This window comes from Falco punctatus, assembly GCF_963210335.1.
Source record: "Falco punctatus genome assembly, chromosome: 6".
Taxonomy (NCBI): domain Eukaryota; kingdom Metazoa; phylum Chordata; class Aves; order Falconiformes; family Falconidae; genus Falco; species Falco punctatus.
The window spans coordinates 50580780-50593906 of record NC_137585.1 but is presented as its reverse complement, the minus strand read 5'-3'; the positions used below and the strand labels follow the sequence as shown (position 1 = coordinate 50593906).

At 41.7% G+C, this 13127-nt stretch overlaps 1 protein-coding gene and 1 long non-coding RNA gene across 2 annotated transcripts in view; one reads left to right on the top strand and one right to left on the bottom strand.

Annotated features, from left to right (window-relative positions):
* The window catches only part of LOC308065763, a 32420-nt gene extending 31980 nt beyond the window's left edge, over positions 1-440 (bottom strand). Inside the window, exon 1 of the long non-coding RNA XR_013928912.1 lies at positions 119-440. This is a non-coding gene — a long non-coding RNA (uncharacterized lncRNA). The remainder of the gene's footprint in view (positions 1-118) is intronic.
* A 185-nt stretch (positions 441-625) lies between these two features.
* The window catches only part of YAF2 (YY1 associated factor 2), a 29854-nt gene continuing 17352 nt past the window's right edge, over positions 626-13127 (top strand). The window contains exons 1-2 of the mRNA XM_080392137.1: positions 626-926; positions 1097-1222. Coding sequence (XP_080248263.1) covers positions 901-926; positions 1097-1222 — 152 coding nt within the window. The 5' untranslated portion in view covers positions 626-900. The remainder of the gene's footprint in view (positions 927-1096; positions 1223-13127) is intronic.

The following is a 13127-nucleotide window of genomic DNA, read 5'->3' as shown; positions in this document are numbered from 1 at the left end:
CTGGCAAGGAGAACAAGGCGACGTAGATAAGACACCAAGACAGCAAGCAACACTGGGTGACAACAGAACAGCGGTTTTCCAGGGGACTGCCGGGCAGGCCGGTCTGAATCGCTTGTACCCTCGGTCAGTCCGTTTTGCCCGGCGCCGCCTCACGCCTCCGCACGGAAGCACCCCCCGCCGGTTCCGCGGCTCGGCCCCCGGCCCCGCCGCCCGGCCCGCGCCGGCTGCGGGCTGCGCCGGCTGAGGGCCTCCGGCCCGCGCGGCCTTGCTTCGGCCGCGGCCTCCGGGACGGGCCGCCGGCTCCGCCCGGGCAGCCAGCCGCGGGACGGCTCCCCTCCGCCGGGCGCCGCGCAAACCTCACCCCCGCGGCCGCCCAGCGCGCCGGGGCGCCGCGGCTCGCCCGGCCTAGCCCCGCGCCGCCGCGGCCTTGCAGCGGGCCCGTCCCCGCTACCCGGCGGGACAATGGCCACGGGGCGCCCGCACGCCAACGGCCGCCGGGGCCGCCCCTCGGCGCCGGCCGCCTCCCGCCACCGCCGGGCCCGCCGCGGCTCCCGGCGCCCCGCCCCGCCCCGCCCTTCCCCTCCCGCCGCCCCCAGCAGCCCCCGCGGCGCCCCGGCCCCGCCGCCGCCCGGCTCGCAGCGCCCGAGCAGCCGGCAGTTGCGAACCTGCCGCCGTGCGCGGCCCGCCGGGCGCCGCGGCCTGCGGGCGGCCGCTGGTTGGCGGCGGGGGGACACGTGAGGGGGGAGGGGGCAGCGGCGGCAGCAGGAGTTTCCCCGACAGCTGGAGGTTGCGGCGGCGGCTCCTCCTCCCCGGGTCCCCGTTAGAGCCCGGAGACCCCCCGCGCTCGTCCTTATTGACAAACACACAAAGGGCCGCGCCGGGGCCGCGTCTGGAGCCGGCATGGGAGACAAGAAGAGCCCGACCAGGTAGGGGCAGCGGCGGCGCCGGCACCTTCTCCTTTCCCCGGGCCCTCTCCGCCGCGGCCGGGTGCGCGGAGCCGGCGGCGATGGCGGCCGGCCGGGCGCCCCCGGGGGGGAGGCGGCGGCGTGAGGGCGTCGCGCCCAGCGTTGCCCCTGGCGCGCGTGTGTCTCCGCAGGCCGAAGCGGCAGCCGAAACCCTCCTCGGACGAGGGCTACTGGGACTGCAGCGTCTGCACCTTCCGCAACAGCGCCGAGGCCTTCAAGTGCATGATGTGCGACGTGAGGAAGGGCACCTCCACACGGTGGGTCGCCGGCGGCGGCTGAGGGGAAGCGGGGGCAGCCGCTGGGCGGCTTCGCGCCGCCCCGGGGTGTGAGGGAGGGCGGCTGTGACAGGAATCGGGTCGCATTTGCCGGGGAGCTCCGGCCAGGGGGAGGGGTTGTCGCCGTCTTCTCGCCCCCGGCCCGGGGCTCCCCGGTAGACGTGACCCAAGCCGGGGAGCGGTGCGCCGGCATGTGTGGAAACAGAAATAAATACCAGGAAGGGCATAATTGCTGTACAACCTAACCCCGGAGAGGCCGTGCCCCTCGCGTGAAGAGCCATCCCCTGGGGTGTGCCTGCTAAGACGCTCACCCTTTAATGTTGGGGTTTTTTTTCTTCTAAACTCATTTTTTCTACGAGTTTAACTTTGTCTCATAAATGCTCCCTTCTTATTATTACTATAATTATTTTAATCCACGCTTCATCACAGGACATCACTGTGCAGGTTTCTGGGGGCGGTAGGGGGGGTGAATAACCCTTGGCTGTTTAGGGAGGAATTGTTGATTAGCTGAATTGCGCCGTGTGGAAGTGCCACCCTGTGCATCCCTGACTTTGCAGGAGGACCTTTCTCTGTGCATCATCAGAAAGCTCTCGTCGTGGATTACCTGGTTCCTGTGTCTGTCAGTGTTTTTCAGCATCGTGGCCTAAATGTGCGTGCTTGGGGAACGGAGGCTTTTTATAAAACTGACAGGAGTGTGCTTGTAGCCATTGCGTGCTAACCAAAGAGAATATTGTTAAAGAATCCTTTGTTATGGATAGCATACCTATGGGTTAATCCCGTCAGCAGGAGAAGTTTTAAGTGGCAATAAAAGTTGCAGTCCTATCAAAAGCAGTAATTACATTGTAGATGCTGGTCAAAGCGGTGCTGAATATGACTTGCAACAAATGTTACATGTTTGAAATTTTAAGTGCAAGCTTGGGTCCAGTTACTTGACAAAAAAGATTCTTCTTTATTTCTGGAGTTGATTCCCTAGGCTTCTGAAAACCACAATTAATGTTGAAAGACTTCTCATAACTTCAGTTTTGAATACTAGCTGATTTTTTAAAATTTTTTTTTACTCAAGGAAATCAGTGAGGTAAATGCTCTTGAGAGGAATTGCATCTGCCACGTATAGTGTGGTTTCCAGTTACAACGATGGCATTGTGTTTCTATCATAGGTAAATGTGTGCAGATTGGTAATATCCAGCAAAATAATACTGCTGAAATAATGAATGCAAAATCTTTAGAACAGCACAAATAAAACCTCTGTAACCTATAGTCAATTTGATAGGCAAAGTCAGTTTAAAGTTATGTTTTGTTGCATTGGAAACTCATTTGGATCAAAGCACTAAAACTTAAAAAAATCAAAACCACACCCCCACCCCCACCCCCAGCTGTGGTTGATACATTGGGGTTTGGTTCTATACTTAAACTCTGAAACAATGTGTGGCTGAGTAGGTTTATGGGTTTCTTTTTCCCCTAAGGTTTAAATGGGTTGCATTTTCACCTGTTTGCAAAGTCCACGGTTTACACATGGCATGAGATAAATACAGTTTGAGGTTTTAAGTCGGGCAGTTTTTGGCCCCAAGTCTGAAATTAGAATTGAGCTAGTAAGTAGACCTTTGTGTCTACAGAGAGAATCATTGGGGTGCCAAAGAGACACAAAAGGCCATTTGGATAGATTTTTTTTTTGTTAAGGAGCTGGGGTCCAATAGACCAAATTGGAGCCTTGTTGAAACATTTGCTGGTACTGCCTATATAAATGTATTTTATCAATGTTGGTCAGAAAAGCAATACTATGGTATTCTGATTACACTGAATTTTTTTTTTTTGGTCTTCCATTTTGAAGCTTAATGTTAGAGTAAGTTGATGCCTCAGCATGGTTCCTACTGTGCAGTGGTTCTTGCTTCAAAATTTCTAGTGTGTTTTTTTTTTTTTTTTTTTTTTTACCAATGACAGTTTTGTCTATAGGACACTGTAAAGCACTGTGGTTTTTTTAGTTCAGAGAAATCTGTGGTGTATGGTTTAATATCTGCTTCTGCATGTTGAAATTCACTAAATGTGACCAGATTTGCAGATGGAAAAACAGGCAATTATAGTCAAGTTTAGTGGTTTTGAAGGCCACTGGAAATCAGTTGGAAAGTTGATTAAAACAGTTGTATTTTTTTTTTTAATACTAATCTTGTACAATTAACTTTAAAGAAATATTTTTCAGATGCAGGGTAGACTTTGTGAGTGTTTTCACTGTTGAATAATTTCTTCTTTCTGAAAGAATTATCTTTTTGCCAGAGGCTACACATGGATTGTGATCTTTGGTGGAACTGTTAAGATTAGTGGAAAAATTCTTAGGACTTCTTGATTATATTTTAATCACTTTTAGACTAAATTTTCAAAGCAGATTGGATCATGGAGTTAAATTAGCTTTGTCCATGGCAGTATCGCCTTGATTTCTTAAACTAGGCTGTGCTTGGATGAGAGGTGTCCAAGAGAAATCCTGGATGCTGCAAGAAGGGCTGTAACTGATTCCCAAGGTGGCAGTCTTTACTTTGGGTTAGCACTAAAGGAGAGCCCCAGCATGGTGCCAATTAAATGTGCCATGAGTCAGATGTAAAACTAAGATCCTATCTGCCAGCTGGAAGTCCCTGTACCTTTTACTGTAAAATCGTTGCCAGACTTTAATTTGGTAACATCGCTTAGAATCTAAATTCTCCCTGTAGACGCGGCTTTCTTATTTACTTTCTAACCTAAATTGTTCTGTATTGTTGCTTGGGTACTGAGAAATTACTATGTTCTTCTTGATAGGAGACTGTACTGAATATAGTAATTTTCTATATGTGACCTTTAAAACATTTTGAAATCTTTCTAGATGAAAGATGTTGTATAAATGTGAGGAACCTAGGGCTGTAATAATCATTCCTTACTTGGACAAATCTCCTGCTGAAGTTCATTAGAAGCATGAGTAAGGAATGCTGAATAGAACCCTAACATACTGTGTTGTAGAGGAAACTGGTAACAAACTCTATATTTAGGTTGCCTAATAGTTTCCATTATAAAGAAATTGTATGATCTCTTTGAGAAGCTCTATTGTTTGCAAAAGCCATTGAAGTTTGGCAAGAGGAAGAGTCCTTAGGCTAAATAAGTGGTTTGATTTCCTTGCCCCATGAAATTGTTTAAGTTTTGCTGAGACGTAAACACTTGAAAGTCATCATTCCCCCTCTGTCACACGTGTTGTACAGAAAAGTAAAGTAATTGCTAGAACACTGAAAAAGCCCAGACCAGCATCACTGTAAAAGCAACAGTGGCAATGATATTATGCTGGAAACCTGGAAGGGAATTATTTGGCTCCCGGGGAGGTTATACTGGGGTTGCTGAGTTTGGTCTGACTCTCACAATTACTGCTTTGCCAAAAGAAAGTTGCCTCCATGGGCACACTACTGTTTCTTTTCTTTCTTTCTTCCTGCTCTTCATGGCACTGTCTTGAATCAGGAGTACAATACTGGTTGACCTTCAAGAATTGAGCTGGATCCTTAGAACAGTCCTTACTGCAGCAAGTATTTGCTCCAAGTTTGTCTGTCCTTCAATAGCTGTTTGGTTTTTTTGGTTGGGTTTTTTTTTTTTTTTTTTGGTGAGTGGTTCCTTTTTTTTTCTTGCCAGCTAACATGGTTAGGCATTGTAATTTAGACGCATTGTAAAGCTGAAGATTAAGAGTTCCAGTGTTGCTGGGAAGAAGCATGCAAGAGGGCAAGCATTCTGTCTAAGGGATGTACGTTTGCTACTCTTCTGTTTTCTAGGAGGTTGTGTTACTGCTCCATCATCTCTGTGCTCCATCTTCCTCAGATCATATTAATGCTCTTGTTATTCAGTTAATGACAGCATCCAGATTTAAAATTACCTGTCACTTCACTTTTCTTAATGTGGTTTTTATGCATGCGTATTGTGGTCTGGTCTTTAGTTGCAGGATCCCATTCTTTTTTCCACACTATGACAAACTGCTTCTCCATTCTGTGTGAAGGATGAGCATCCAAGGGAGTATAGAGAGAGGTACAGGAGGAACTGCAAATCTGGCAGTTTAAACTTTGAAATGCTTGACATAATACTCTGCTGTGTAAATAAAGGAAAAAAGGGGGGCAGCGTGTACGAGATCAATTTCCCCTTTCCAGAGTCAATAGCATTCTGTGTTTTGTTTTGTTATAAATTAGGTAAAAGGACAATATTCCAAAGGATATTTTCACTAATAGTATTCTCTTAGCTAATAATAGGAGAGGATTTGTTGTACAAAGATGTAACTACTTTATGCTTGTTATGGTTTTATTTAATTTTATTTTTTAGAACTACTTTTACTGCTTGCTTTGAATCCAGTAAAAACTTACTTACCTGCAAATCTATGAGACAGTGCACGCTATTCAAACCCAAAGTATTTTTCTTTTGGCAGGGGGTAAGGAGGAAGAATCGGGAGATAAAACAGGTACAAGTGACTCTGGTGAAGTTTAGGTTTTTTGGGGGTTTGTGTTTTGGTTGTTTGGTTTTTGTTTTTTTTTTAGATATTCCTCTCTGATACACATTGGATGAGCTGCTATATGCAATATCATTTATATAAAATAGCCTTTGAAATTTGTAGTCAGAATGAGAAAGTCATCTCAAGTCAGGATGAATTTTTGTGGATATTGGATCTATACTTCTTAATGTCCTATACTGCTGAAGTAGAGACATATACAACCAGCTGAATGGGGGCATGGCTTCCATGTCCTATGCTCTATTGATCTCCATTACTGAATCGTTCCTTTTCTCCCAGCCTAAGGTATGAAAACACAGCTTTAAATCATACCAGACACAGAGACTGAGGTATAAGGAACTGGGGTGCCACCTTTGTACGTTTGCTTGATACTTGATCTGTGCTCCTTGATTGTGCCTGTGAGTGTGGCCATTCAGTACGTGCATGTATTTTATAAGCATGTCTGACAGTCTCCTAAATATGAGATACAGGTCTATACTTGAAGCTGTCATGAGTTTGTTTTATGCTTTGAGAAGCATAAATAAAATGTTTAATTTTTTAACTTGGATATCAAGGTCATTTTTCTTCAGAAAATATGTGCAATTTGTTTAGTCATGTACCATCTGGATGTTTATAAGCACAAATCAGTTACATTTAACCAAATCTGGTATTTGTATTTCTGTTGAAATGCAGTACTGCTCAGGACAGAGAGCTGGTACTTACCTTGTATATCTGGTTTAACATGTCTGTTTTACAACAGCTTGTTAAGGACTCTCTCTTCTGCCTTCCAGTATGCAGCCTCTGTGTGCGCACATGCGCATGCGTGTGTCAGGGGGAAGGTTGTGAAGGAGAAAAAGAGGAAGAACCGCCTGTCATGATGATTTTACAGATACATGACTGAATCAAGCTTATCAGACTGAAGAGCTGTTCATTACTTGTGGTAGTTTGGAGAAGGAAATATTTGCAGGAATGAAGTGAGTGGAAAACTCATGTGTATATAATCCATATTTTACCAAGCACTGTATTACGAGTTTTACATTTTAGCTGAAATATTAAATTATGGAGAGAAGTGTGAATAAATAATTCTCTTTTGTTCTGTAGACAGCCATCAGGTAATCTAGTTGTTCTGGACTTCCAGTCTTTTTAAAAGTAACCTTTGGAATTATTTAGGAATTTATTTAGCAATTAGTTTCCCTGAAAAATATAGTGAAACTTAAGAATTTTGTGCTCATCAACTTGAATGAGGTTTTGTTTTTCTATATAAAACAATGAAAAATTTTTATTGATTGGGATGGCTCTGTTAGGTGCTGTTGATAGGCATAGCTTGTATAGGCAATAGACAATGCAATGGGCAGCCAATTAAAAGAAGATAAAGGTTATATTTTAGAAAAATAACATAATAGTTGGGTTTGGGCTTTGTTTTCTTGTGGGTTTTTTTGTAAGGTTGTGTTGTTAAGTTTTTGTGGTTTTGAACCTGACAGATACTTTAGTTCATGACTCTAAACAGCTCATGAATAAATGTGCTTTCTTTTTTAAAGCATAAGCTTGGATTTTTGGTTTGATGTTTGGTTTTTTTCTGTAACTTTTTCCTGATGTCTTTTTTTTGGTGTGGGTTTTTTTGGTTGTTTTTTTTCCTTCCCTTTTTTGATGCAGTCTCCCAAGAACACAACAAACAGTATTTAATTCTATATTGGGCTAAGACCCAACAGAGCCTGCTTGATCCAAATTAAGACAGTTGATTTAAACCTGGTTTTACTGTTTGCAACATATTGAAAATAGTAGGTACATTAGCAGCTGGTTTTGGACAGAAATTTAGGTAGCTGTCATTGTGACTTGGCCTTCTATGTGTATATACGTTATATAATTAAAGAAACAGACATGGGGCAGAAGGAAACCTATAGCTTTCTGTCTTTGCCTCCTATGAGAGCTAATGATGTCAGAACTGCTGAACAGGAAGAAAAACTTCTTAGCCCTCTGTTTCTAAGATCTTTGATCTGATCATGAATTTAGGAGATACGCTCTCTAGAAGGCCAACTTTGTTAATGGGCACTGCAGGGTCAGAGGTATGTTCTGCTGGTTAAGAATGACTTGTTCAACAGAATTGTATCAAAGCCAAGCAAAATAGATCAGCATTTATGTTATAGTTACTAAATTAGTAAAAGCTGTGGATACTCTTGGGTTTATTATAGGGATGGTTCTAGGGAGGCTAACATGTTGTTTGTATTTGTGTTTGGCTTGTTGATGTTGCCTTAGGAACTCAGGATGAAAAAAGTCTTCCAGTGAGTTAGAACCTCTTCTACACTGAAAGAGGATCAATAAACCTGGACAACTTCTAACATAACCTTTGTTCTAACAAGTGTCCAGTGAAGGAGGCTGTAACCCCTTTAGACAGCTTATCTATAATGCCTTTTACCCTTGATGGTTTTTTCCAGGTATGTAACTTTTCTGTTTAATAAGTTAAGTTGATTTATACTCCCCCTTTCTTCAGTGAATTACCCATGATATTTGTAGTTCTTTGGTTATTGGGTTATGGTTTCCATGTTCGCCCATTTTCTCTCTCTTAAGTCTTTATTACAGAAATAAAAAGTCAGTAGCCCTTTCTTATAGGTGACAGTTTTCTTTAGTTGATACCATGATACTTTATTCTTGACTTTTCAGTTGACACACCTGTTTCTTATAGTAGTAGCCCAGAATAAGGACATACCTTCAGCTGAGTCATTTCTAGTGTAAGGTTTAGTGGGACTGTCCTTTCCAGAATCCTGCTAAATGATGATGTCTGATGTTGGTACTTCCCTGAATGAGGATTTCCTTTTGTGCAATAGTATCATGATGCTGGCTTCTCTGTGCACTGCATCTGCTCGATCCAGTACAGTCCGGTGTCCTTTTGTGTCCCATTATTATTTGGTTAAGGCTTTTTTATGCAATCGTGGGGCCTGTGGGGCTTTATGCTGCCTTTCTGAGATGTCATAATTTTGATTTTTGAGTCATCTAAACGCAGGATGGTGTTGGCAGATAGTTTTCACCACCTTTGAGCTTGGTACTGTTTGCTTGTTCTAGTCCTTTTTCCTTTGTCCAAAGCATGATTAAGAATGTTAGCATAACTGAAGAACCTTACTATAAATGCTCTCCTACATCTACAGCTGGTGGCTGCAGAACTGTTAAGAACGAACAAACCAACCCTGATTTTGAACTTAATTCTGCACAACTTTGTCCCAGTCATAGTCCACCTTGAGTGGGAGAATGTTATTTTTGATTATATCACAAGACAAGACTTGGGACATGTATTGCTTTTCTACTAGTCACTGGGATGATTCGTCCATTACAGAAACTAGACTGTCAAGTCAGTTTCCTTTATCCTTTAATGTTTCCAATTGTTAAATAATTTTGTTGTAGTATCTTTCCAAAATTTGAGTTAGGCTGAATCATCTTCTACTTTCTTCATTTTTATGTACCCATCTTGTGATTTCTCTTTTACTTTTGTTTGTTTGTTTGTTTTTTATCTTCTGCAGTACTTGATGATGACTTCCATCTTCCTGTAGTTCTCTAAACAATTTGGTTCCAAGGGTGAATTTCATTGGATGGTGTTGACTGTCATGTGTAACATTCAGTAGTCTGGTCTGTTTCTTATTCTGACATGTACTCATATCCCCGTGTTTAATTTGGTTGTATGGAATTAAACTTTTGTGTGAAGGCTGAAGCAAAGAAGCCTTTATGCCATTCGATATTTGCTCTTTCCGTGTTCGATAATGGATATACTTCTTTCTTTCTATTTCCATGAATTAAGTAATGTCCCGTGGGGCATAAGTAGTGCATGTTTTGATGTGTTTAGCTTTTTTTTTTTTTTTTTTTTTTAGTGGAAATGTCATCTTTGTTTTTAGTGTCAGCAGTGGTATTCTTACTCACTGTGTCTTTTCTAGGAAAAATTATTAGCTGTCCTGGACTAAAAGTTACGGGGAATTGAATAAATGTCTACAGTAAGATTAAGTGTGTTAAAAGGGAATTCTGGCTGGTAAGAAGAAAGCTCTTGTATCACCTGTAGAGTGATGAAGAAGTTGCATTTTCTGCCCTGTGACTTTTACGACAATTTTTCCTTAACTGTTGCGACAGCCCACTATGCCTGCTCCTGTTTAAAACTTGATAAAGTGTCTGTACTTTTCATCTTGAAAGTCATATTAGGACAGTATGCTTTGCAGAGAATTTTCTCAGAGTATCAAATGATGTCTTGTTGGCTGATAAAGTCAGCTACAAAATACTTTCAAAGTAGGCTAGTGGAACAAAATATAAAGTGTTCATTTTTTATGCTTTCATGCAGTAGCTTATCCTGATTTAAGTAGGACAGAGAGATCCTGAGGATTGTCTGTTCTCTCTGAAGTGCATTCCACTGGTATGTGGTACGTTGATGTAGAGCAGGCTTGAACTTGGAGAGTTCAGCTGCAGAATGTTGTTGGTAGGCTTTTGGCTGGCAAACCTTCCATCAGAAGTCAGACTGAAGACTACAAGATACGACCTTGATGTCTGCTACGAGTTTTTCTTGTTTTCTTAGGAGCTGGGGGGTGGGGAGGAAATGAACAATTGAAGATTTTCCTGTTCTAACTTACTGGAAGTTTAGGACTTATGTTCAAGCACTATGAAGAAATTTAAAGATATTTTATCTGAACTGCATAGTTCAAATGACAGTGCTTGGTAGAAAAAAGTGTGTATGTGTGGGTATTGTTAAAGTTTACTTTATAAGAATAGAGTTCCTAACTCTGAAAGTGGAAAAAGGTTCATTTGACACATTCAGTGAAAGTAAAGTTGTTTCTTACAGATATTATTGAATTCTTTGATTAGGGTCATGAGCTAGAAGTACTGTAATGGGATAGGAAGGGAAAAAGAAAAGCTCTGGGTTGATGATTATGTGGTATTTTTTAATATTAAGACACATCTTTCCTGAAGAGCATGATGGATTTTTTTTTTTTTTTTTTTTTTTTTTTTTTAGAGAAAGTGTGTAGTCTTTTCCCCTATTTAAGGTGGACAGCTTTGTGGGGCTGGCTCTGAATGGAAGAAGTTTCTAGAATACTGCAGCCTTCTGGGAAGATCACCCCCACAGTGCAGAATAAGTAAGATAGGTCAGAAGCAAGCTCTTTACCAACTGGTCACAAAACTAGCTGTGCCAAATTTTCACCACCCTGTTTTGTGCAACAGTAACTGCACTGCTACATCGGTATGAACCTCATGTTTTGCATGTGTTTTTTTGCATAGGTGCCAGAAGCATCACATTTTCTACAGGAAGGGGACAGAGGAGCAGCTTGGAGGATCCAATCCTTTGTGGGATTGGAAGTTGGGAGAGGTCAGTTCCCCATGAATCCCAAGGATCTAGGGGTCTAAAAGACTGTAACCACTGCCTTCTCTGCAGACTCCCAAATACTGCCTCCTCAGGGGATGTTGTTAAGGAAATTGAGCTTCCTGACCCCTACTCATATGTAGCACATTGCCACCTAGGAAACATAAATTGGTTATGCTCATGTTTCTCAAACGGGATATTTTCAATATAGCTGTAATTTATGCTGAGCGTCGGTGAACCACAGTTTGTGGCATATGGAGGGAAGAATTTCTAACAAAGTTAGAAAGGTTGAAGCCTTGAAACTGGTTGTTGGAAAAGTATTATTTGATGGCTGCTTTAAAAACTATCTGTGAAGATGAATTTGGGCTTTCTAAAGGTCCTGATACAAGTATTTCTTAGGGCAGACTGTTGTGCACTGTACCAGTTGTCTTCAGGAGGCTTGCTGGCCTCATCTGTTAAATGTCATCTGGAAAATAGGGCATTCCCTTTAAGGGAGTGATTAAATAGGGACGCTGCCTCAAGGGGTAGTTTTCTGCACATTTATGCAGTGACTGATAAAACCATATGGGTCTTGTAAGTCTATTCTAATTGAATCAGCTTTTATTGAAAGACAGAATTGCTAGAAATGCACTGAATGGATGAATTCCAACTAAATGATTCACACTGTAAAACAGCTAGGAATATGAAAGCATTGGAAATCAGAGCTGGCTGAAAGTTAGAATTCAAATATACATAGGATGTGTAGAAATTGCATTGTTAGTCTGCAAGATGCATATGGATCTATGTTATGTTTTTCCATACAGACCACTAGCTCCATTGTTTGCACTGTCATAATTATTCAGGTTTATTATTTGCAGAGGCAGTGTAATATACTGTTAGCACTCTGGGATATGACAGAAGTGATGGTAATGAGAAAAAATAATTTTGGATAACAAGGTAGATTATTGATGTTGAAAATGCATTTAATCATGAACTGCCTCAATGTAGAAATAAAGACTAGGTTCTCACAAGATGGCTTTGTGTGGTGATTAGAGGGAGCATATTCATGTGACACGGCAAGCTAAACATAGTTTAATCTCATAGTTTTTATTCTATGAATAGCTTAATAGAGTACTGATGACTGAGGGAGGGTGAGCTGATCTGTCAGAATCCAGACTGCTCCTGCTAGTGATTTAATTTAATTGCTAGCAACTATTGTACTTGCGTTACAAGAACTGGTAATAGGAAATATTTTTTGCTTCTCATAATGTGACTTCAACTGCTCAAAATCAGGAGTGGCATCATTAGGTGAACTGCTAGCTTCTGTGTAGACCACAATTTGCGAGATCTAATTGGTGACAGTGTTTGCAATATCACTTGGTATACAGAATGTTCCTGATTGCCCATTTGATTTAAATAATATCATTGATGTGCTTATGCAGAAATTAATCACGTTTTTTCTTTTTTTTCCTTTTCTTTCTTTCTTTGGTATTAGGAGGTAAGCTATGGTCTGGTTGTGCTTGATCACAAAAATCAGCAATGGTAATGGAGCAAATATTTGTGCTGGGGTTTTAGTGAAGTTGAACAGCGGTTTCCTTTGTTCTGGAATATTGTTTCCTCAGTATTTTGGCAGAACCTGGATGTTCTTGTTGCACAGAGAGCTTGTGGAGTAGAGGTGATAGTCCATTAAAAGATAAACGTGATTTAAAAAACCAATTTTGCTTATGTATCGCATCTAGGAAAAAAAAAGTTGAAAAATTGTCTGATAGAAGAAAATAAAGTTTGAAAACATTGTAGTTACTGATTTGCAAATATGTGGAAGCATATATTTAAAACTGGTGTGTGTTTTGTGTGTGACAGTTCTCTATTTGGGAATGAGTGTTTTGCATTTGACAAAAGTAGTCTTCCACTATTGAAGTTTGAAAAATATTTCATGCTTTAAATGTTTACTGTGAAACTAGCACTTGAAAAATTCATTGTCATCTTGAGGCACAAAGAAAGATTGGTAAAAAAAGATAGGGAAACCAACAGGCTAAAGATAGGGATTTTTTTTTTTATAGGCTTCTGTACACTCAGTTTGCACATACTTACACCTTAACAAATATGGATTTGTA